At 44.8% G+C, this 22,242-nt stretch overlaps 1 protein-coding gene and 1 long non-coding RNA gene across 5 annotated transcripts in view; one reads left to right on the top strand and one right to left on the bottom strand.

Moving 5' to 3' along the window:
- RBBP6 (RB binding protein 6, ubiquitin ligase) overlaps positions 1–6,461 on the bottom strand; it is a 29,822-nt gene extending 23,361 nt beyond the window's left edge. Inside the window, exons 1-2 of one of the 4 annotated variants that reach the window (XM_072120090.1) lie at positions 5,712–6,461; positions 37–136 (exon numbers count right to left, since the gene is read on the bottom strand). In XM_072120090.1, the coding sequence (XP_071976191.1) occupies positions 37–136; positions 5,712–5,877 (266 nt within the window). In that variant the 5' untranslated portion in view covers positions 5,878–6,461. The remainder of the gene's footprint in view (positions 1–36; positions 137–5,711) is intronic. The other 3 variants (XM_072120092.1, XM_072120093.1, XM_072120094.1) reach the window with 3 other exon arrangements.
- LOC140074846 (uncharacterized) overlaps positions 1–21,862 on the top strand; it is a 76,881-nt gene extending 55,019 nt beyond the window's left edge. Inside the window, exon 5 of the long non-coding RNA XR_011849293.1 lies at positions 21,804–21,862. This is a non-coding gene — a long non-coding RNA (uncharacterized lncRNA). The remainder of the gene's footprint in view (positions 1–21,803) is intronic.
- The last annotated feature ends 380 nt before the right edge of the window (positions 21,863–22,242 follow it).

The following is a 22,242-nucleotide window of genomic DNA, read 5'->3' as shown; positions in this document are numbered from 1 at the left end:
CAACTACTCCTGTACAACTATTACACAAAAACTTACATGACATATGTCTTGGTTGCAGTTTTCACTCCTCCAATGGGGATCCTCCGGACAATGACGGATGAATTCTTGGGAATGAGTGCCGCTTCATCTGTATACTCTACAGTGGGTGGATAAGAGGAGTCAGAAATACAGGGACATTGATTTCTAGGATTGCAGTCAATGAAAATATAATATCTAGGAACTATGGAGATTAAACAAGCGATACACAAACATCTAAAGCTGGAGAGAATACCTACAGCTATTACTGCACTCAGCAGCTTCACCTAATCATTTCTGTGGGGGCGACCAGAGAAACCTCCAGTACTACAGGGAGGTTCATGTACGACACCTATTTACAGCACTTTCTATAGCCTAACAAGCAAGTATTTTTGGAAGTATTAGGCTGCATTCACACTAATGTCGGTGGGCATGAGCGCTGCTAGCCCCTGCCCCTTTCCATAGAGCTACATGTCCTATCTTTTCCCTGGGTAAGGAACATTACAGTGCACTTTAACGCTCAGTGCGCCCATTGATGGCCTATGGGAGACTTATATAAGGCTGCATATATACACCCCTTCCCCCCAAAGGTCGTGTGAATGTAGCCTTAGGATGACTACTGCATCCCTCATTACTGCACCAGGTTAAGGCAGTGATTAGACAACAAAAGGAAGGATTAATAAACCTATTAGTGACCACTACATGATGGATGAAGCATTGCTTTAGCAAAAAAAGCACCAAACATGCACAAAATAAAAATCCACTGTGTTTCCAACTGTACACAGAATATAGCAGCAATATGCAGCTTCCAGTATGAGGAGCTTATAGGAGTAGAATGAATAATCCATGATCATTGTGTTCCCACAAGATCTGCGGGACAGCAGGACTCCACGTAGATATATTTTGTCTCCTGTATAGGGACTATACAGGGGGGACTGCAACTCCTAAAACAGGAGCAGAGCCGCACATCACAGGGATGGAGCATTTAGGCTGCCACTGGACCTCACAGCGATCAGTACTGGGTGTAATCGCTAATAACCTACCCATATAATATGTTGGTACAAAAAGAGTCCCCATGAGTATTGCTGTTCAGTACTTAAACACTAATAAACCAACTACTAATATTAATAAGACAACTTCAGCACCAGCTTATCCAGTCATGTAGCCACATACATACACCCAAGGTTCACCATCAGGGAGGCAGTCATTCCATTGGGATATCAGTAATTGCTGCAGATTAAAAATGTGAAATAAATACATTCACTCCCTTTCTTTATGCTGAAAGCTGCACCATATACAGTATATGCAGTGCTGATACCACTACACAGACCTGTGCACTGCAGGGATCAAACCATCACAATACTATTGTTATGCGGCCACAACAAAGGCGCAGCTCCCAGCGAAAATACTTCGATAGTGACAAACATCCCCCTTCCATTTACACTTAAATAGGGGACACTGTGGGGGAAGGAGAACAAAAGTACCAGCAAGCTTTTCTTTTTTTCCTGTTTTTTTTTTTTTTAAACACACAACATTTTCTGATAAAAACAAAATAAGCCGAGGGCTGCCTCTACACAACCAACCCCACAGGACAAGAACAGTTTTATATACGTTGTCATTCTAAAAGCCAAACAAGAAAATCGATTTATAGTTTCTCACAAATTATTAAACTTGTCACAGCAACTCATAACAGCAAAACCATAGTAATATCCCACACAGTGATCGCCATAAAACAGCTGCTGATTCAGTAAGTGAATGCCAATCAATAAAAAAAAAAAAAAAAAATTAAAAAAGTTACATAACAAACAACCAGGGAATGAAGTACACATCCTTTATTCTGCACTGTGAGCCCTCAATGTTTACATTACATTATACCAGAACAGTAGTGCAGGGTTTGCCTAGTAAGTAGGAAACTCAGGCCCCCACACTACAGGTAAAACCTTCCAAAATGAAGGAACTTACAGGGCGTTCCCTACAAGTCAGGTCATAACTTGTTTTGTGGGAAAACCCCTTTAAAAGGATATCTACCAACAGTTTAGTGATGGTAGAAGTTTAGTGATGTCCTAGTAAGAAGTTCCTGAGGAAACTTTATTAGAACTACAGTATATCCTGAGTTATAGTTATAAAAGTTATGCAAATTAGCCAGGGGAGTTCAGACTACATCACCTGAACGCCTCGGGAAGCCTAGTATTTAAGTGTATGCAACCCCCCCAAGCACACTGGGGTGACTGGTGGGACCACTACACTAAGAAAGGGTGTGCATACACCAAAATACTAGGCTTCCTAATGAGCATGAGTGACGCCTGAGCGCCTCAGGACAATTTGCATAACTTCTATAATATACTATATTGCTGGGTTCACAGGATAGAGTTATAATAAAAGCTCTGAGAACTTCTTACTAGGACACATCTACCATCAGTTTCGTGACAGCAGATGTCCTTTATTGACTTGAAATACACAGATAAACTTAGTATAGGACAGGTGGAGAAAGTGCAGGTCACACCTCAGTTACCACGTCTACTTTTATTGGCCATAAACAGCTACCAAAACTGATGAAATAACTGTGGTGTGAATTAGCCCTAAAATTCAGGACACTTATTTTTCCCCTAGGAGTCCAGTTATAAATGATTTGGCTTTTTTTGCAAATCTCAGAAATCACCAACAAGGGACCCACAAAACTTGTTGATCAACACACTAGGTGGCAATTACCATAATGGGTTGTGCCAGAAGAAAACAAAAACAGCAATGGAAACGGCAGCACTATGCTTTATAAACCACCAGCCACATGATGGAGTAATAGTTTGTGAAGTCTGTTGTACGGTGATAAGATGAATTCATTTATGGAAAATAAATAATTTCCAGATGTTCACAAAACCATCGCACACACTGAAGGGCAACACAACAGAACATCCCATAGACAGAGGACTAGACAATGCGAGTGGTCAGAGTGCGTGGAGGAAGGATCTATTTCAGAACTCTTAGAATATCAGGAGAGATGTAACAATCCAAGTGTCCTTTACACCAGTTATGACCACTGTGCCCTCCACATCACACCTCACTACTGTCATCCTGTACCCCCACGACACAGGGACAGTTCAGCTTGTATTGGTGTAGTTCCTGCTGTCCGGGTACACCTTGCAGCAATCTCATTTTAGAGGAAATGTATCTGTATGCAAACAAGCTTCTCAGTGCACCGGGAGCCCGGTCATGTCTGCTGGAGCACACACTTTCCAACAAAGAAAAATATAAAATATAAAATGCAATGGCGAGCCAACAGAAAAGTTATGTGAAGTTATAAATTTCGCTTCACAAGGCTGGTATTACTTGTATTAGTCTTCCATTAAATAGATCTTCCGTTTGGGTCCATCAGCACATCTGACATCCTCCCCCCACAGTCTTGTAGGAGGCTAACTTACTCTATACCAGTGATGGCGAACCTTTTGGAGACAGAGTGCCCAAGGTACAACCAAAACCCACTTGTATGTCGCAAAGCGCCAACATGACAATGTAAGCAGTAACTTATTGATCCCTGCTGTATCACAGGTTTCAATCGTATTGCTGTCCTGAGTTCACCAATACAATAGAAATATGGGAAAATTTGGATTTAAGCTTCCCTCCGGGGTCCCCTGAAGAGGAAGAATCAGGGGACCCAGAGCCGGAGCTCCAATGACAATCCATCTCTATCCACACCTTCTTGCTCCACCTGTAGTCCTGGCAGCCAAGGATGTTGCTTTAAATTAGCGCTGAGCATGGCGCATCCTGGGCTATACTCGACCACAGGAGAAAGCCTTGAGTTGTATCTGGCAAACTGTGTTGGGGTGAAGGCCTGGGTGCCCACAGAAAGGGCTCTGAGTGCCACCTCTGGCACCCGTGCCATAGGTTCGCCACCACTGGTCTATACAATGGCCACTCCAGCCCAATTATCTGGGGCAGAAGCTTTAGCCCTTGTATGCAGTAAGCCAGCCCCTTACAAGGAAGTGTTGGGGGCAGAGGTGTCCTCCCACAATCTACTGATGGATCCAAACCAAATGTTACAGTTTTGTTGGCCACCAACCTGCTCACACACTAAATACACCTACCAAGGCTATGTTCACACTACCAGTGGCTGATCTTTCATAGTCACTAAACCTCTCACTCTGCATTTATTCAACTGAAATCAATCACATCAGGTACAGACTGTCCCTGCCCTCTGACAAATCATTAGTCACCACAACAGTAATATTATTTATTTTCTTAACATTGCACAAATCCATTCACAGTAAAAGATCTGCTAGACATATCAATAATCAACCAATAGAACACCACATGGTTTTTCTTCATTAGACAGTACATGATGAGCATGCCCTCTAACTCTAGCCAGGGGCTGGTGTACATTAGTACATCAATGCCAGGGTTTGGCATAATCTTAAGAAAATGTTTGCACTGACAAATCACATCCCTTGTGAAAAGCAACATCCAATTCAAAGTGTCAGAGACAGCTCAAAGAAGACACAAATTAAGCATAAAGTGGGTGTACACAAAACTGACATTAACACAAGTTTGGGGATGCTACCAGTTGTAAAGTTATCCCAAGTCTTATATGACGTCCCGCTACTGCCCATGTAGCTGCTAGTGGTGGCCAAGTCAGGCATCTCCAGCAGTGCTACACAGAATGAATGGAGATGCAGGAGTAACAACACAGATCAATTTATACCCCATCACATAGCTACAGAATAACTTTATAACCAGAAACCACACACTACAAGAATAGCATCACAAAGTGGCTGAAATGCCTTTCATTATTACACAAGGAAAAACAAAAAAGTTTTGTACCATATAAAAAAAATTCCTGTTGCTTTTAATAGGTCATATAAAGTAACCTTAAGGTTGTGTGATACATGTAGCAATAACTTGCAACAGGCGAGTCAACATTTAGTCATCACTTTAAAATGAATTTATCAGAAAACCCCACGGGAGCAGGGGACAAGTATGACACGTACTTATCCTGGCGCAGCACCACAGGGGTCACTTGTTTTAAGTACAGTCAGCGCAAAATAGAAACAATGAATTCTTTTCCAAAGCCACATAGTTTTGCAGTCAAACATATCGATAACATATCCACCAAATAAGTGATCAACATCGGCCAGTCAGCCATTATCAGCAGATGTTACACAGAGCATGTTACAGGTAACAGACAGCAGATCTATAGGTGGTGGGAAGATCTGGTTACTGTAGATCACCGATATCGGTGTTTGCGCTGGCTATTTAAATGAATGGGAGGCGACTAGAGATGAGCGGACACAACGTCCGTTTTGGCCTGTGTGACGCGGATAAATTGCCGTCCAAAATGCCAATCGGGCTACAAGCTGTGTCCAATGGTCCAGTCACCATGGCCAAAAGCATCAATATTGGGTCATCAATGTCAGGGTTGTACAGGCCGAACCCAAACATCAGGTCCGATCCTCTGTAGGCACCTCCCATTCATTTAAATAGCCAAGTTGTGGTAACTCAGTTAATAGGTTGGCAAGTTATCCCCCAGCCACAGAATACAGAACAAGATAATTAGTGAGGGTCCGACTGTCGAGTAAAACTGGGGTCCAGTGCTCACAGTGCATGTGCCCTGTTGTTTCATTCAATAATATTGAATTGTCAAATTGCTGAGCACAGTGCCCAGGTAACCCCAGTACTAAGTAAATGATAGGTGAATGATGCGTTACCTTCCTGGGTCTGCGCGTTGGTGATCTGCAGGTCGCAGTCGGCCGCCTTCAGCCGCTCCCGGCCCATGATCTGCTTCTTGAGGTCGGCCAGGGAGATGTGCAGGCCATCGAAGGTCACCGTGTCATAGTTGAGTTTGGAGGAGAACTTATAGTGCACACACGACATGTTATTACACTGTGAGGGGGTAGGGCAGAGTACACACACAGCAGCAGCAGGCGGCACACACACCACAGACACACACAGAGGCCTCAGCACAGCAGCACCCGGGCCACCAGCCCAGCCATGGCCGCCCCAGGCCCCCAACCCGCTACAGTCCTCCACACAGTCCTCCGGGGGCAGTCCTCACATGGAGCGCAAGTCCTCACAAGTCCGTGCAAGTCCCTTCCAGGCAATGAAGCAATGGATCCTCCCAGACACAATAGAAGGAGGCTGCGGCCTAGTGCGGCTCCCGCGCCTCAGTCCGCACAATACACCAGACACAGCCTCCGGGGTAACGGCAATCCCAATCCCGCGTCCTCCGCTCTCCGGTACACGCCTCTGGTGCCTCGTCCTCTCCTCGCTCGTTCGTTCCTTCTCCGTGTCTTCTTCCTCACGGCAGCTAATGGCGGAATGACCGTGTCTCTCACACACTCACACTGCTTCACGGGGTTTCCAGGCAGCTCAGCGAGGGCGACGTAACTGCGTCACAGCCGAGTGGGCGGGGTATGACAAGCACGCGTCACGTGAGCCGGGCGACTCGACCCCTCCCGGCGGCCATTTTAAAGGTTGTTGTTTGCGTTCGAATGCGCCTGTGAGAGGCTGAGCACGTGGTGTGGTGGGCGGTGCCTGGGAGAATAATACAAAACATGTAATAATAGCCCCGGCAAGGTTACCCTCACTAATGATGTGTAGTGAGAGGAGCCACCTAATAATACCCCCACCCACTGAATAATAACCCCCCGGAGCAATGGGTGTAATCCACATTCCTCTCCCAGAAATTAATATTCCACTCCATCCTGAGCACTCAGCAATGGATGTCCCCACACCGGCCCCTCTCACCAATTGATGTTGCCCTCAGCCCCACCCCAGAATGGATGTGCCCTATAGACCAGTGGTGGCGAACCTATGGCACTGGTGCCAGAGATGGCACTCTGAGGCATCTCTGTGGGCACACAGGCTGTCTCCCAGGCACAGAGTTTGCCAGACATGGCATCTTCCTGCAGTTTTAGATAGTCCAAGTAGTGCCCTGCTATTGTAAAGTGACCCATCCTGTGCTGCTTGGTCCTGTCCAAACAGTGAAAAGGTGTTGGATTAGAGCTCAAAGATTCTGCTAGCAATAAGTTTGTTACTGCCTTAATTGCTGTGTTGGCACTTTGGGAAATGCTAGTGGTTTTTGAGTCTCACTTTGGGCACTCGATCTCTAAAAGGTTCACCATCACTGCTATAGACCCTCAACAATTGATGAACTCCACTCTTAGCAAATGATGTGTTCCACCCCCCCCCCCCCCCCAGACATTGATGTTCCCATTACCTCCCAAGCAATGGATGTCATCCCCAGCCTACCCCCCCCCCCCTGAAATTTAAATTCTACCCCTGCCCCCCCCCCCCAAGCAAGGGATGCCCCCCCCCCAGCAATGGATGTTCCCCAACCAGCCACTCTCAGCAATTGATGTTGCCCCAAGCCCCACCCCCAGCTATTGATGCCCCTTCCCAGAAATGAAAGTTCCCATTAGCTCCCTAGTAATGGATTACCCCCAGCAATGGATGTCACCCCCCCCCCCATAAATTAATATTCCACCCCAGCCCCCCCCCCCAGAGCAATGATCCATACACCCACATAAATTAAATTAATGTCCCGACAGCTCTCCAGCAAATTATTCCCCATTTAAAGTCCCCCACCCCCTGTCCCCCAAGCAAATTGAGCCCCCCCCCTAGCAACTTCCTACACGCTGAATTAAGAAAACACCTGTCTTCCTTTCCTACCTCTCTCCTCTTCTCCTCCATGTGCGGGTCGATTCGCGCTGTAGTCGGCTGGTAGAAGCAGGAGATGCGGTGTAATGACGTCCCCGTGTCTCCTGCTATTTGTAGTGAAGGACAAAGCTGATGGCTTATTCTCCACTGCAGTAGTCGCTTCTATCAGAGGAGGCGCAGATAGAAGTGAGAGTGAGGAGGTGACCCAGACAAGAGTCCCGCTGATCCTGTGCATGGGCCACGTGATCCAGGGCACAGGCCCGAATCCTTTAGCCTAGTGTGTGGAGCCCGCCTGTTAGGCTACATTCACACTGCCGTATGGGGGACGTATATACGGCCGATATATACGACCCCCATAGAGGGCAATGGGCACACCGCGCCCAACAGGAGCGGTACGGTGCAGAACATGTGCGGCACTGTACCGCTCCGTACCCTGGAAAAGGATAGGACATGTCCTATCTTTCTCCGTAGTACGGCGCCGTGCGCCATGTGTTCCTATGGAGAGGGTCAGGGGTGGAGTTGCGCTCACCTCCTCCTCCTCTCCCCGTGCGCTGCCGTTGCCCGTCGTGCTACGTACGGCGGGCAACGGCAGTTTGAATGCAGCCTTACACTGAGTGCACCAGAAAAGAAAAAACGGATTGTCACCATGCTCCAGTCTCCATGAATATTGCACATCTAGTGCACTAATGGTAAATATGAATAGAGCAGATGATACCTGGACACAGGGCAGCCCCTCCAGGTCCCTGTGCACACCTGTGATTGTGGGCGGCGTGTGTATGTCCTCAACTGCAGGGCGCAGTGATGTCTCCTGCAGGTCCCACCCTCCAGTGTGACACCAGAATATTCTGCGAAGAAGAAGAAGGAAAAAGGCCTCAGTGGTGCCACATTCTTCCTCACATTACATATGTGCATGTGAGTATGTAGCCAGCAGCTCCCCTTCTTATTATGGCACCTTATCTCCCCTTCATATTGTAGTGTCTCATCTTCCACACAACAGAAGGAGAGACACAGGGATAATGCAGAGAGTTAATGAAATCCAGAAATTCTGGACTGTCCTGATGAAATATGATTGAACTACTACCCCCTCAGAAATTTCACCCATCGTCATGTGACGATGATGAGAAAAGACGACAGATGCTGCAGACTGCTCAGCTCTCAGCCCCCACCCTTGTGCTCCTGTACAGCTCCTCCCTCCTGCTCCACAGAGCTCACAGCCTGGAGAGCTGACATCAGTGGGTGAGCGAGGAGCTATAAGGGTGGGGGCTGAGATCTGAGGAGTTTGCAACACAGACAAGTCACATGTTGTTTTTTTAAATGCATCTAAACCAAAGCCCAACCCCTGGGACTACACAGAGGATTCTGTCAGTGTGCAAGATAAGTTAAAACACAATTATATTGTAATGTAAATGCTTAGAGAAAGCACAAAGACATATCTGCAATGCAGGTGTGAGGGGCTTCTGTAACCTGTCTTTAGTGAAAATGAGGTCCCTGGTGACAGGTTCCCTGGCATTGAAAACGTCATCAAAAGTCACAAAAAATGACACCACACACATCGTACACCGAAGTATGAAAAAGCCAGAACATGGCAAAATAAATATTTTTTTTTGTACAGGAGGTTTTAATTTTTGTAAATGTATGAAAACATTAAGAAACCTATATAAATTTGGTATCCCCGTAATCGTAGCGACCCATAGTAATTTGGAGAGCACAGTAAAATGCCCTTGTTTTTATGAAAAAAATGCTTTAAAAATTATGCAAATTGAGCCTGAGGGACTGCAGGCTCTAAATTACAGCTATGGATCCCAGAGCCCCTTAGGCTCATATGCATAATGTTAAAAGCCTTTAAAAAAAAAAACAGGACATGAGAAACTAAGAGGAGAGCAGATCCTGGCAGAGGGGGCACACACCAGTATGTCAGTGTGCTTGCTTTACAAGCCTTTATCCTGGTGGTAGATGTCCTTTAACCCTGCCCCTCACTGCTCCGGATACATCTAGAGGCTCCGGCCTCCTAATTTAGTGGCCAGGCAGTTCTATGCCTGATGTAGAATTGCGCCATAACCTGCGCTAGTTCCTGGCATGGGCTATAGGTAATGCACAGTTGTGGGACAGGAACGCCCCACTCTGCCACCGGCAAAGATTCCTTCACATCCGCTTGGTGTGCTGGTGATGTAAGGGGGTAAATAAGCGGAAATCCTGGCCATACAAGGTCTGATATATCTGCCCCCATATTTCTATGTACTTTGCAACCAAAGGTAGAGGCATCTGAAGCTAAAATACTTAGCATCCAGGACCCCGTCCAAAGGAATGTGAAACTAGGTACCAGGGCCAATCAGCCAAGACATTGCTCTAGACCCCAAACTTGAGGTCACTCTGGAGCAAATAACATGACCTCTATGTAGACCCCTATAAACAACGCTGTGAAGATGGAGTCTGTTTCAAGGACACTTTTATGGAGAATTCTCTCTATATGACATCTTTCCTTCTTTGCCACGCCAAGTCTTTTTACTGCGTCCCCTCGGACTGAGCTGTCTGGAAAATTACAGCGTGGATTCTCTCCGGAGAGATATAATGACGGCCTGTAGTCCGCACCTGGGTTATAATAGCAGGTCTGTGTTACATAGAGGCGATGCTTCTTACTTTGCTTTCCCAAATATGTTTTAGAATAGTCTTGCTGGGAGGTTATTGTTACTTTACAAACAAGGCTTCTCTCAGGTGCTGCTGAACACGACTGCGCTCCTAATTACCGTATATACAACAGGAGGTCCTGGTGACCCCATCGCCCCGTCACTTCCGGACACTTCTTACTTCATAGTTTGATATTCTTGCATACCCTTGTGTAGATCCTCATTGTTGTTTTAGGATCATGAATCCTACATTTTGTAGGTCCCCCTAGAACTGTTGGGTATCATACTCCCGCCTTTAACATGTTCATGACCTATTCTAGGGTAAACCCCTTTGACTTTTTCCTATATTTTCCTATATTTCCTTTTCTGCAGAATCAGATCAGATGGTGTAGCCTTCACTTCTCATCCCTGGTCGCCATGACATTTTATTGGTAATTAACTGTGTGTCCAGATAACCTCCATCCCAATCCAGTCATCTGTCTGTCACAATTTGGTCCTTGCAGGGGCACACCTTCCATAAGGCTGGTTGAGCCAACTGTTTCAGGTAACGCCCCCTACTGGACATCAGACGGGAGGCATTTTTGGGCATGGCCTGTGGCACTGGAGGGGCGAGCACCTTATATGTCTATGCACAAGCGCCGGTGTATGATAAATACCCTTCCATAAGTCGTACCGTAGCACGGGCGGGCACACGGCAGCGCGCGGGCAGAGGAGGAAGTGGTGAGCGCCACTCACCCCCGCCCCCCTCCATAAGGATATATGGCGCACGGCGCTGTATGCCATGAAAAGATAGGAAATGTCCTATCGTTTCACGGGGTACAGAGCGGTACGGTGCTGCCCGTAGGGTGACTTATGCTCTATGGGGAGCGTATATCGGCCGTATATACGTCCCCCATACGTTCGTGTGAATGTAGCCAAAGTGTTGTACTAGCATTTTCTTCCTATTTGTACTACACTCTGTCAATGGGATAGGAGAAAATTCACTTGAATCCACAACAATATATCACATATGGGTTAAGAACAAATTTTATTCCAGATTTTACTAAACCTTATATACAGGCAGTCCCCGGGTTACGTACAAGATAGGGTCCCGAGGTTTGTTCTTAAGTTGAATTTGTATGTAAGTCGAAACTGTATATTTTATAATTGTAGATCCAGACAAAAAATATTTTGGCCCCAGTGACAATTGGAGTTTAAACATTTTTTGCTGTAATGGGACCAAAGATTATCAATAAAGCTTCATTACAGCCACCTTACAGCTGATTATTGCAGTCTGGGACTATAGTAAAGCATTCAGAGAGCTTCACCAGAGGTCAGAGGGGTCTGTCTGTAACTATGGGTTGTCTGTAAGTCGGGTGTCCTTAAGTAGGGGACCACCTGTATTATAATATATAACTATTAGACCAGGAAGCAGCAATTTCTATAGTTCCACTGAGACAGCAGAGTAGTCACCTTAGGGTAAATTCACATGGCCGTCTGCGGGGACGTATATGCTGGGCGCCGCCAGTATTTTTTAAGTATATATTGACTCGTGTATAAGCCGAGGGGACGTTTTTCAGCACATTTTTTGTGCTGAAAAACTCGGCTTATACACGAGTATATACGGTAATTGATGTGTATTGGTAAATTACCCAATATCCTGCCCCTCACACAGGTTACAAAAACATGAGGTAAAGTGGACAACCCCTTTAACGTCTTTAAATAGGTGTATCCTCTCTGTCAGTGTGGGAGAGGTGATAAATAATGAGTGGATGAAAAAGTTGCTATGACTGTGGTGATCACAAGAATTCCATGTTGGAATTATTTCCATCTGCTGATCCTAGTATCCAACCAAGGACAATTTTTGAGGAGATTTATCAGAAGTGTCTGAGAGCGGAACTGTTCTAGCCCAAGGCAACCAATCAGAGCTCAGCTTTCATTTCCCCACAGCTGTTTCTAAAATGAAAACTGAGCTCCGATTGGTTTCCATGGGCAACTAGACCAGTTTTACCTCAGATTCTTCTGATACAGGCAGTCCCCGGGTTACATACAAGATAGGGTCTGTAGGTTTGTTCTTAAGTTGAATTTGTATGTAAGTCGGAACTGTATATTTTATCATTGTAATCCCAGCCAGAACTTTTTTGATCTCTGTGACAATTGGATTTTAAAACTGTTGGGTTGTCATAAGAACCAAGATTAACACTAAAGCTTCATTACAGACGCCTGTGATAACTGTTATAGCTGTTTATTGTAGCCTGAGGATAAAGTACAGTAAATTGCCAACATCCAGAGGTCCGTCTGTAACTAGGGGTCGTATGTAAGTCGAGTGTTCTTAAGTAGGGGACCGCCTGTATATGTCCCCCGTGGAATTTGTCGATGGAGGATTTTCTACCATATCCCTTAAAATTTATTGGTAGGTTAACTGGCTCCCCAATCTTACAAATACTCCTTATGAATGGAGAGCTGATGCATGCACAAGCACATCACCATTTATAGGTAGTCCCTGGGTTATGTACAGGATTGGTTCTTTACGTCTGTACTTAAGTTGAATTTGTATGTAAGTTGGAACTGGTATATTTTATAATTGTAGTGCCAGACAAGAATTCTCAGTGACAATTAGATTTTCATCATTTTTTGCTGTGGAACAAGGATTATCAATCAAACTTCATTACTGACATCTTACAGCTTATTATGGGACTAAAGTAAAGTAAATTACAAGCATCTGGAGAGCTTCACCAGAGGTCACAGGGGGTCAGAGAGATCCGTCTGTAACTAGAGGTCATCTGTAAGTCGGGTGTCCTTAAGAGGGGGACCGCCTATACTTCTAGGACAGCTATCTCCGAAAGCCCCCTACATTTCATATGCAGCACTTAGTACTTGTTGACCCCTGTCCTTGTGATCACTGGGGGTCACAGTGGGGATCAGACACTTATCCCTTATTTTATTAATGGGATATGTCATTAGTGGCAGATCCCCTTTAAGGGGTTTCTCTCTCTCCTGTCCCATAAGTTAGGATTAGACCAGGGAGGGTACAACGTCTGGCACCCCTACTGATCACCTGATTACAAATTGATCGGGGTGTGCTCTATATGGTCACTCTGCAGATGCCGCACCCTTTCACTTCAATTAGGGATGGAGCTTCAGACCCCGATCATAAAATTAAGCAAAAGTTTGCACCCCGCCGATCTTGTATTTATGACCTATCCTAGTGTGAAGTCTGCACCAGGTATAAGCCTGCACCAAGTCCAGGTATAATCTCACCCCTGGCTTCCATAGAGAATGACCCCCTATATAAGCTAAATCGGATCTGTATCTGTACAATGCACATTAATATTCTTCATATGTGGGGAGGTCGGCTCATTGTTATGGCTCTCATACAGTAAACCAAGCAAGAACCCTCCTAATCCATTATTCATAGATGTACGCAGCCTCAGACATGTGCGTATTGCTGATGCTGGGGGCCCGGCCTGCTCCTTACACAGGGTAATAGTAACATTAAGCGCCATTTAATCAGCGCGCCTTCAGTCTTATGATGTTCACCGTGTAATGAAAGTCCGAACGCTGCAAATAGAATTCACTAGTGACGGTGACAGCTGTGATTACAGCACGTAATGGCTCCATTATTACTGTATATAGCAGAGAAGGGACAGCTATTTACAGGGGCATGGCGGAGCGGGAAGCAAGAATTGTGTATGATATGCATTATCATATAAGACAAGTGGAGGACAGAGCCATCCACTGGTGTCGTTATATATTCATTACTGAGTAATGGATCTGTCTCATACCCTATTATCCATCTCACATCTAATACCCATCTCCTGCTTGTCTATATGATTGGTTTAAATATCATATCTCTTCTTATCTATATCCATCATTGCCCATTCATCTATCTTCTATTTACACATTTATCTTAGTCTGATGCATGTTTTTTGGTTGTATTTTAGTCATTTTTGGACACATTAGGGTATTTGTGCAATTTTTGGAGGCTTTTATTCATTGCACTGGAGTTCACCGTGTAGCAAATAATCCTGCATTGCGTCGAAATTTGTCTTTGCATAACTCCTGCTTCCAGATGAAACATTAGGGCTCGCAGACGCACTTCCGTCGGACTATAGGTGTTTTTAGGTTTTGTGTGGCAGTCACAGATATATAACAGGGGATTGTGTGTTATGCGATCAAATCTCGGGGCGTGCCGTCGGATGATCTTACTGATTTGGACTGAGCGCAGGATTTAACTTTCAAATTGTGTTGCAAAATCAAGCACTTACATGCACCGGGAAGAAGAAGGTGAACTCCAGGGGACCTGAGCAGGGTAGCGACACAAGCAGAATATCGGGCGCACGGGCTTAGTGAATCGTGGCACAGTGCATGATCGTCGGACAGGACAATGCTGTGAACTCCTCCGGACAAGTAAAGAAATGAGCCCCACTGATTTGTGCCAACACCCCAGTCCTGGCCATACATAGAAGACAAAGGTAGGCATTGCACAAAAATGTGTGCCTTTTTTTTTTTTTTTAGAAATTTGCACCTAAAAAACAAAAAAAAACAGCATTTGACAAAGAGTTATGAACGCAACGCTAGCGGAACGTGTGACCGCGGCCTTAGGGTGGTGGCACACGTGGCGTTTTGAACCCGTTTTTGGGCCATTTTTAAGCAGTCCGTTAAAAACCTCATCTGTTTTTCCCAATTATTATAATTATCGTAACTGGGGAAAAACTGACAAAAACTGATTCAAAAACGGGTTCAAAATGCCACGTGTGCCACCGGCCTTAGGGTGCTGCCATATGTTGCGTTTTTGGACTGTTTTAAAGTATGCGTTTTCAGTCCGTATGAAAAAGCATGCGCTTTTGTATGTTTACCATGCGTTTGGCTTCTTTGAACCTGTTTATCTTCATTTCTAGAAGTGTAGGAAGATGTGAAACAAATTAAATACCAACACATGGTAAACAATCCGCAACATCCCCCACTGGGGCCTAGCCTTTTCTTGGGGCCCAATGACAGCCGGGGCTCAGAGTACCGGCCTAGGGCGCACTGATGTCACGGTGCTTGGTATGGGGAACGGGGGGGGGTAAACCATGGTGGTAGACAGCCGTATCCAGGGATCAGATAGAGGCAGCGTTGTGCAAATCAACTCATGACTGGGATGGAGCTGTGTGCAAACTGTGGAAGCTGCAGCTCTGGGTTAGAGTCTCCGGACTCAGATCCTGGGATTGGGTTCTGTGGCAGCACTGAGGGTGTACTACACACTGACTCTCTCTTCACTCTGACCATGTGGTCTGGACTGCTGACAGGCAAAGAACATGAGGTCAGACTGACCAGCTAAAACCCTGCAGACTGGACTGGACCAAGTGCTTCACAGTGGTTTTATACTCCCCCTGGTCAGGTGGTAGCACCTCTCCAATCACACTCCAGTTTACAATACAGCCACATAATTGGATAACATCCTACACCCATTTAACTATCGCTTTTCCAGGCAGGATCTACATCTGCTACTACATGATGTGCAGGTTCTAGAACCTTCATAGAGATTTCGCGACTCCCCTTAACAGCACCTGACCTGGAGCGGGCGCTATTTGCAACTACCAGCCTGCCTATACGATGGCAGGGGTGTTGCAAGTCAAAATCACATGCGTTTTTAAATGGTCTGAAAATGCATGTTTTAAAACTGTCCGATAACGTGACGTGTGGCCGCAGCCTTATATACAGCACAGTGAGTAGCTGTACCCTATATGCAGACCACTGACTAATTACAAGATTGTAGACTCCTGTGATGCTAATTAGGTGACACACTGCAATTCGATTGACTTTATTAACCTCTTAACGCTCAGCGTCCGATATATCGGACGCTGAGCGCAGTGACTTAGCGCTCAGCGTCCGATATATCGGACGCTGAGCTGATGCCGGTTCGGCTCAAGATCTGAGCTGAACCGGCATCGGGAAACACGGGGTGCCGGCTGTGACTGATAGCCGGCACCCCAGTGTAACACCCGCGATCGGAGTTGTCTCCGATCGCGGGTGCTTAACCCGTTAAATGCCGCGGTCAGCGCGACCGCGGCATCTAACATGCAGCTGGGGGTTCTTTCCCCCACGATCGCCCCCCCCGAACCGTTTTCGGGGGGCGCCGATCATTGCTATAGTAACTCTGGGGTCCGATCTGGACCCCAGAGTTACCTGCAAGAATTGCCGGTAAGATGGCGTCTGTGACGTCATCTTACTGGCACAGTGCCAGCCTATGCAAGTGTATAGGCTGACACTGATAATACTCTGCAATACATGAGTATTGCAGAATATTATCATGAACAAGCAATCAGATGATTGCTTCTTCATGTCCCATGGTATAAAAGTGAAAAAGTAAAAAAAAAAAAGTTATTCAATAAAAAAATAAAGTAATAAATCACTAAAAATGCCCAAAAGCCCCAAAACATATAAAGAGACATATAACTAAAAAAAAAGTCTAAATCATAACACAAACCCCACATATATAGTATCACCACGTCCGTAACAACCCGTGGAATAAAAGTAAATCATTATTGAACCCCCACGATAAACGCCATAAAAAAAAACTGTTATAAACCTTTTTACCTTTTCAATCCCACAAAAAATGCTATAAAATGTGATCAAAAAACCATATGTACTCCGACATGATACTGGTGCAAAGTACAACATGTCCCGCAAAAAACAAGCCATCAACCAGCTCCGTAGCCAAAAAAGTAACAATGTTATGCCACTTGGAAGACGGCAATACATAAATGATAGATTTTTCCCCAAATTAGGGTTTTGTTTGACAAATTTAGTAAAACGTAAGAAAATATATTCATGTCTGGTATCCCCGTAATCGTATCAACCCATAGAATAAAGATAACATGATTATTAGTCTATACGGTGAACACCAAAAAAAAAAGAAGTAAAAAATCCAGTACAGAATTGATGCTTTTCTACTCATGTCCTCAAAAAAAGTTCCTAAATTTTCAACAATAGGTGATACAAACCCAAAAATGGTAACACTGGAAAAAGCATCTCATCCCGCAAAAAAAATGGCATCACATGGCCCCAATAACAAAAAAGCGAAAATTTTATAGCCTTCAAAAGGGGCCAATGAGGAAACTAAAATCCTGGCAGCTGCAGGGCCCTCCTTCCCTTCTGCACCTCGCTGTGCCCCCATAACACAAGTCACAGCCACATGTGGGGGGTCTTTGTACTCAGGAGAAATTGCAGAACAAATTGTATGGTGGGTTTTCTCTTTTTATCTTTTGGAAATGTGTAAATTTTAGGGCTAAATGAACGTATAAGGGAACAATATGACCATTCTAAATTTCACCTCCATTTTGATTCAATTACTATGAAGATCTCAAGGGGTTAACAATCTTTGTAAATGCTGTTTCTGATAGCTTGAGGGGTGCAGATTTGAAAATGGGTTGGTTATATAGGGGATTTTTGATGCTAAATATGTAAAATTTCATTCAAAACTGTATTTATCCCCAAAATAGTCAATTCTGAAAATCCGGAAAAGCGATATTCTATTTGCAAGCCACGTGACATCAAAATAAATTATCCAGACATTTCAAAAATTATGAAAATGTAAAGTAGACAAATGGGAAATGTTATTCAGCAAGTTATTTAGGTGGTAAATCGATCTGCCTGAAAACGCAATGATTTTGAATTTCGAAAATGGCAAATTTTTCCAAAAATGTATCATATTTTCTTTTTTTTTGTAAATAAACGCAAAACTTATCTGCCAAAATTTACCACTAAAATGAAGTACAACATGTGGGGAAAAAACAATCTCAGAATCGCTTTGATAAGTAACAGTGTTCAAAAGTTATAACCATATAAAGAGACGCAAGTCAGAATCCAAAAAATCGGGCTGAGCCTTAAGCTACAAAATGGCTGCGTCCTTAAGGGGTTAATAGCGGCCAAACATCAGGGATAATGCAGGCACAAAATAAACCAGGTGCCCAAACAATACATCTGCCCCCAACATGTCATACAGCCCCGGGGTTATGCCCCAATACAGTTCAGGCTTCTTATCTCACTTTACCATTTACTATTTATCTAGCGATATATTTACAGTGTTTATAAATGCAATTTACATGAACAGATTCCTCCTATTTGATCCCCACCTCCTACACCTCATTGACAGGTTTCTCCCTGTGACTACAAGAATGAGGGTGTTGGCACACGTGGCGTTTTGAACCTGTTTTTAGTCCGTTTTAGTCATGCTTTTTCAGTCCGTTAAAAAACACATGCATATTTGGAAAACATATCCGTTTTTAATTCAGATAATTTGGAAAACCGGACAAAAAATGGATGCGTTTTCAAAAAAGCATGTTTTTAACGGACTGAAAACGCATGACTAAAAACGGACTAAAAACAAGTTCAAAACGCCACATGTCCCACCACCCTTACCCTTCACATGCTAATAAAAGGGGATTTTATTAAAGCTTCTTCACTTGTAAGCAGAGGCGTAACTACAGCGGTAGCAGCCGCTACGGGCAGGGCCGATTCTAGCATATTTGCTGCCTGAGGCGAATATTAAAATGCTGCCCCCTCCCCCCCCACTCCCTGTTAAGTAAATCCTTAAACTTTACTAACAATTAACAACCCTACAGACAGCTCCCTGACACTGTGTGACTGACTACAGGATCTGGGAGTCATTAGTGGCATCTAGTACCTTATAGATGACAATCTCTTCCATCAGGAGGACTTTATTCCGGGTTCTCCAATCCATGACGTATCACGGCTGAATTCACGGTCGGATATCTTCAGCTCCGTGCAGCATCTCCACCCGGCGTCCCTAAAAATACCACAGTCACTTACAGTATAAAGTCTCCTGGATAACAACACTGTACTCCTAAATAATATATACCCCTCACAACACAACTGACCGCACACTACCCCACATATAACACATCCCTTCATTATATAGGGATAAAATCTTGCCCCACATATACAGTCCCCTCCCAGCTTAGTAATATACTGTATCCCATATACAGCCCCCAGCTTAGTAATATTCTGTACCCGATATACAGCCCCCCAGCTTAGTAATATACTGTATCCCATATACATCCCCCCAGCTTAGTAATATACTGTATCCCATATACAGCCCCCCAGCTTAGTAATATACTGTATCCCATATACAGCCCCCCCCAGCTCAGTAATATTCTGTACCCGATATACAGCCCCCCAGCTTAGTAATATACTGTATCCCATATACAGCCCCCCAGCTTAGTAATATACTGTATCCCATATACAGCCCCGCAGCTTAGTAATATACTGTATCCCATATACAGCCCCCCAGCTTAGTAATATACTGTATCCCATATACAGCCCCCCCCAGCTTAGTAATATACTGTACCCGATATACAGCCCCCCCAGCTTAGTAATATACTGTATCCCATATACAACCCCCCAGCTTAGTAATATACTGTACCCGATATACAGCCCCCCAGCTTAGTAATATACTGTATCCCATATACAGCCCCTGCAGCTTAGTAATATACTGTACCCGATATACAGCCCCCCCAGCTTAGTAATATACTGTATCCCATATACATCCCCCCAGCTTAGTAATATACTGTATCCCATATACCTCCCACCAGCTTAGTAATATACTGTATCCCATATACAACCCCCCAGCTTAGTAATATACTGTATCCCATATACCTCCCCCCAGCTTAGTGATATAGTGATATATAATATATACAGCACCCCCCAGTATAAAATGATTCTGGCCCCATATAATATATACTGAATCCCCCCCAGTATAAAATAATTATAGCCCCAAATAATATCTATAGCATCCCCTCCCCAGTATAAAATAATTATAGCCCCAAATAATATCTATAGCATCCCCCCCCAGTATAAAATAATTATAGCCCCAAATAATATATATAGCGTCCCCCCCCCCCAGTATAAAATAATTATAGCCCCAAATAATATCTATAGCATCCCCCCCAGTATAAAATAATTATAGCCCCAAATAATATATATAGCATCCCCCCCCCAGTATAAAATAATTATAGCCCCAAATCTCCAAATAAAATTTACAGAACCCCCCCCCCCCGCCCCTAGTATAAAATAATTCTGGCCCCATATAATATCTATAGCATTCCCCCAGTATAAAACAATCATAGCCCCAAATAATAAATATATATAGCATTCCCCCCCAGTATAAAATAATTACGGTATAGCCCCAAATAATATAAATATATATTGCATCCCCCCAGTATAAAATAATTATAGCCCCAAATAAAATACATAGCATTCCATGATCCCCCCCAGTTTAAAATAATTCTGGCCCCATATGATATATAGCGCCCCCCCCCCCCCCCCCGCAGTATTAATTATTAGCCACAATTAATTAAATACATGAAAAATAATAAAATCATACTCACCTGCAGGCAGCTGCTCCCTCGGCGCGGCTCCGGTGTTCACTCGGCTGTGAGCTCCTGTGAGCCGCGGCTCCGCACAGTGACACAGGCGCGTGACGTCATGACGCCTGTGTCACTGCTTAGAACGGAGCGACGCAGCTGCCGGAAAGGCGCTGCGTCGCTCCGCATATAAATCGCGCCTGTGTCTTAAAGAGACAGGCGCGATTTATTTAGCTGGTGGGCGATTCGGGCGTTAATGGACGCCCGAATCGCCCACTTTAGAGCAGTGAATTTCGCCGCCCTTTACAGGGACCCGCATTCTGCCGCCTGAAGCGAGATTTTCATCTCGCCTCATGGCAGATGCGGCCCTGGCTACGGGGCCCGCAGTGTCAGGGGGCCCCGTCATCCGATCCTTACACAATAAAGAATGGAGGATGTGCACGGTTATATCTGCACATGTCCAGCATAATGTGTATATAACATTTACTGTGATGTGTTTATGGTGTCTGTATACACTGTATGGGAGTATGTTGCATATGGCACTGTATGTGTGTATATGCTGTGTGTGCACATGAGTGTATTTATATGTGTGAGTATACTATTATGTATATTTTTTAGGTGGGAAGGGGGGCCCCATGCAGTAGCCTGCTAGGGGGCCCTGTCTCTCCTAGTTATGCCACTGCTTGTAAGAATCCCAGGGTATATACGCTGCCCACTGATGCCTTCTGGACATATCCATGGTCACACTACTCACCCCTCAGTGGTAGGAAGCAATTCACCCTAGTATAAAGCAGTGCACCTCTCCTCCAGTAGAGGGCAGCAGAACACCACAGAACAGCAGGCTCACACTGACATTATCTCAGAGCTGATCTTTACCCCCCTAAAAAAGGACAGAGATTAACATAAGGTTAAGTGCGGGGTAACTCATCTCCCAGGACCATGTCTGAGAGGCCCCAGGCATGACGGAGGTGCCACCTTTATAATTACTTTAGATGAGGTCCTTTCGTGTAATATTTGGCTACAGAGTTTTTTTTTTTTTTTTAGCAAAGGCCACGATTGCCTTGAGCTGGTAGCGTTACTGAGAATGCAGCATGTAGCCAGGCTCTTATTTATTGATGTGATTTATCAGTCTCTGGATATAACATTGTCATCCATATCATCTTCACAGGTTCCTCAAGACATCTCATGGGATCCACAGCCGACAGGAGATCAATATCAGAGGCTCAGGTGAAACTGTTCCCTATCTCATATGTGTCCCTCTTGTATCTATCTGATTTATGGGGGGATTTATCATATACCGGCATGTTGTGGCAGTTCTACCATAGGTCTGGCATAGCGTAGGTTTGCGGTATAGCCTGGGACAGTATAGGCAGGGCAGGAATGTCGCCCACTCTGACACCGGCCATTGGTGATGGCGTAAGGGGGGGGGGGGGGAACTGCCGCACAAGCCCCCAACCCCCCCCCCCCCCCCCATATCTATGTTATACCTACCTATGTTTCGTATAGATTAGGGGGATCTTCCATCACGGCTTCTGCTCTCAGTAATGTTCCTATAATCCATGATAATTGGTATTTGGAGTTTGTCTCCAGGATTCAGTAGTGATTGA

The sequence above is a fragment of the Engystomops pustulosus genome, chromosome 8, assembly GCF_040894005.1.
Source record: "Engystomops pustulosus chromosome 8, aEngPut4.maternal, whole genome shotgun sequence".
NCBI classification, from domain to species: domain Eukaryota; kingdom Metazoa; phylum Chordata; class Amphibia; order Anura; family Leptodactylidae; genus Engystomops; species Engystomops pustulosus.
Note: the sequence above shows the minus strand (reverse complement) of the source record. Positions and strands in the feature narration are given on the sequence as shown.